The 3,538-nt window shown below is 34.2% G+C and overlaps 1 protein-coding gene across 1 annotated transcript; it reads right to left on the reverse strand.

The window, feature by feature from the left end:
- Positions 1 to 772: 772 nt before the first annotated feature.
- Positions 773 to 3,170, reverse strand: LOC145597593 (uncharacterized). The gene is made up of 6 exons (XM_081653793.1): positions 2,922 to 3,170; positions 2,739 to 2,831; positions 2,363 to 2,500; positions 1,575 to 2,273; positions 1,176 to 1,442; positions 773 to 1,066 (listed from the first exon to the last, which is right to left on the reverse strand). The coding sequence occupies exons 1-6, from the start codon at positions 3,042 to 3,044 to the stop codon at positions 773 to 775; spliced, it is 1,614 nt and encodes a 537-aa protein (XP_081509919.1). The 5' UTR covers positions 3,045 to 3,170.
- Positions 3,171 to 3,538: the final 368 nt, after the last annotated feature.

Here is a 3,538-nt window from a genome sequence, read left to right on the forward strand (position 1 = left end):
TTAAATCAAAGTCCTAGTTATACATAATGTATTAACATATATTAAGTACTAAGCATTGCAAAATTAAATTAAAGATACAAATACCTCTATGCTTATCCATTTAATGTAAGGTTTCTTCTTTATTTTTTTGATATCCTTTCGATGTTCCGCGCTAAAATTGATCATTGCCCTACGTAATTATCAAAATATTAGAGTAATAGTATTGAAATACTTTCATAAAAAGAAGTTAACATGTAACAAAATAAGTAATCTAGCACATACTTGTTGATTATTGTTTGAGCAAATTTGGGAGGTTCATCTTTTACTCCCGCGGGATCTAGCCAATGCACCAAACCAACCCATGGACAAATTACAGCCAACATCCAATGTCCACTATATTGATTAAAACAATAGAATTCAAATACAATAATGAATGTTTAAAAGGAATTAGAAATAAAACTGATAAAAAATAAAAAAAAATATGTGATAGACTCATATGCACTTACTCCTCATAATACGGGGCAAAGAAGAGCTGATTTTTGTTTTTAGCATCATTACATGAAAATAGCCTAGCTAGATAGTCACATCGATCATCGTCTTTTTCCACAGTTGGAGCATACGGGGATAGATAGTTGCAATCACAAAATCCATACAACCCTGAGATACCTTCTGTATGAACAATCTCACTCATATACCTTGCATATCAAATATTTATTTAAATTTATTAGCTCATTAATCAAAAAGCGTTATAAATTTAACCTTGAAATGGCAAAGGATACAACACTTACATCATCTAAATTGACATGTGTGACGATTTTATCTCTCTTTGGAAGCACCAGTCAAGCATGTCTTCATAATCAAGGGTAACACATTGCTCATTTTGAAACACTCTAGCCAAAACTGTAAAAGATTTGGTTTTACCACTCTTTTTCATTGCAATAGCCACATCCTTAAATACTCGAACCAAATTAGAAGTCAACTTCAACTTATCAGCATGAGTTATTGTGTACTTCCGAGTGCATGATGATTGTGATGATGGCGAGTGTGGAGATGGTGCAGCGATTTCTTTAGGGACTTGCTTATCAGCCTTGTCATATAATCACAGGAAAAAAAATCAGCAAAAAAAAAAAAAAAAAAAAAAAGATAATCCTATTATATAATGTGACAGATAATTATAATTTAAAACTGAATTTTACCTTCTTTATAGGAAAAACCAAGTGAGAAGGCCATATTAAATAATAATTTAAAGTTTGACAAATGAATCTTGTCTCCCCTTCAGGACATGGCACAGGTGCATTTGGGTTGATTTCTTCTTTAACACAAACTCGATAATGACCACTTGGGACGGGCTTGAAATGATGCTTGACAACTTCTCCTTCCATCCCAACATACACTTCTCCAATAGCAACTATATCGACCCCTTTGTCACTTTTAATTGCCAAGGAACAAAGACTATCAACTCCCTAAATATGGATTATGGTATTAATAAATCTTTTGTGGATTGATAAGATGTAGTAGTCTATAATTTAAAACCATCATAAGAATCTAGGATATATGTACTTACATCAAACATAAGTATTATGGAATGATGTTACCTTTGGAAATGGTTGGCCAGTAATGTCTTGTTCATTGTTGAGTACATGTGTTTCCAAATTCTCATTTTCTAGCACATATTCCTCCTCAGGCCACGCAACATGGTATGGCTCGGTTTGAACCTCAAACGCTTGAACATTCTGCTCTTGGAAGTTGAAACCTCGAACCCCTTGGCCAACTTTAGAGCCAAACACATCTAAATGATCATCTAACTCTTCACCACCAGAACCACCCTTTTGGACTCTTGCTAACTGATGGGTAACTTTGTTTTGCTCTGAGACAAGTTGGAAGCTAAGACCTTGAAGCAAACTGTCACGACCCAAGACAAGGCCATCTAAACCTTGGCCACCAGATCCACCAGCTTGGATACCCGCTAACTGGTGGGCAACTTGGTTTCCATTTGAATCACCAAGTTCTTTCAATTGCTCCGCGTTAACCTGACCACTTGACATTAAGTAAGACAATAACAAATTTTGTGTGTTAACCACATTTTCTAATTTTGATTTGAGACACTTAAGATCTGATTGCAATTGACTTTGTGGTAATGGTTTGTTGTAGCCAAAGTACATCTTATTTGTAACACCCGACCCAACGCCCCTAACACAACCACCATGTTCAGGATTCTTTAATGCTCTCGCTAGGATATCATTCTGGCCAGTGGCCTCAATTTCTCCTTGGATTTGTTGAGCCTCCAATGCTTTCTGACATCAATAATAAATAACCTAATTAAGGTAGTGTAATCTATTATAGCCAAATAATTTATTTGATTCAAAAGTAGAAACAAACTCACAATTGTTTGAGCTATTTCAAAATCAGCAGGATTGTCAAAGGTCATTGCACCATCTTTTTGTCTGGAATGAGCTCTTATCCAAACCAAATGTCGAGGCACGTCTCTAACTTGCACTCCTTGTGTCTGAAGTTCAGCAGCCTGACAATACAGATAACACAATGTCATTTAACAACTAAAAGTCTTCCTTAATTGATTATTTACTGTTATTCCTTAAAAAAAATCAACAAAAAATCTAACATAATCATTTCAGTTCAGCAACCTAATATAAATAACACAATGCCATTTAACAACTAAAATTCTTCCCTTAATTGATTATTTACTGTTACTCCTTAAAAAAAATCAACAAAAAATTTGACATAATCATTACTAAACTTACAATCTCTTGTTCATAATACAAGTACCCTTTTCGACCTCCTCGATATCTTGAAGTATTCATTTTCGCCCTCTCTCGATTCTTGTCACTTAGTTCCTTTCAATATAATAATGTACAAATTAATTCCCAGTTTTCAAAGGTTTTTTCATAACTATGATTAGTTATGGGCTATAATTCAAAGATTACCTTAAACGTATCATCAGTATATGTTTCAATGAACTTGGTCCAATCAGCTTGTGTTATAAATGGATATATCAAAGGTGGCTTCTTTATAATCACATTTGGATTTACTCCCTTGGTGTCGTACATCCAATCCTTTCTTAATCTGGCCTTAAAAGCTCTCCATCGGAGTGAAGCTCTCCCTAATACGTAATTTCTACGTTCTTCCGGCACTATAAATCCTCTCTGCACAATTCAAATAAAAGATATTAGATATGACAATACCTAAATTCATATATCAAAACAATACCTAAATTCAAATAAACAAGCTTTTATGAGGCTTGATCATTCTCTGGAAGCCACACTGCAGTCTTGATTTTCTATTTATTTTCATCTTGTTTTTTAGGAACCCCATCAAGGGAGAAATTATGTAGATATATTTGGCTCCCAACGAAGCCTGATGTATGGAATAATGTTAACGTTTCTGTCCTAGAAGACCCTATTCCAATCTTGGTTCAGAGAATTAACTCAAATCATGAAGATATTTCACATAAGCTATAGATTTTGTCAGAGTTCTTTAATTTTAATGTCTATTCTGCCTTCCCTGTGATTATCTCCAACAAATAGTTTTACAGGCAGTCTAT

Source organism: Chenopodium album, chromosome 20 (genome assembly GCF_948465745.1).
Source record: "Chenopodium album chromosome 20, dcCheAlbu1.1, whole genome shotgun sequence".
Lineage (NCBI taxonomy): Eukaryota > Viridiplantae > Streptophyta > Magnoliopsida > Caryophyllales > Amaranthaceae > Chenopodium > Chenopodium album.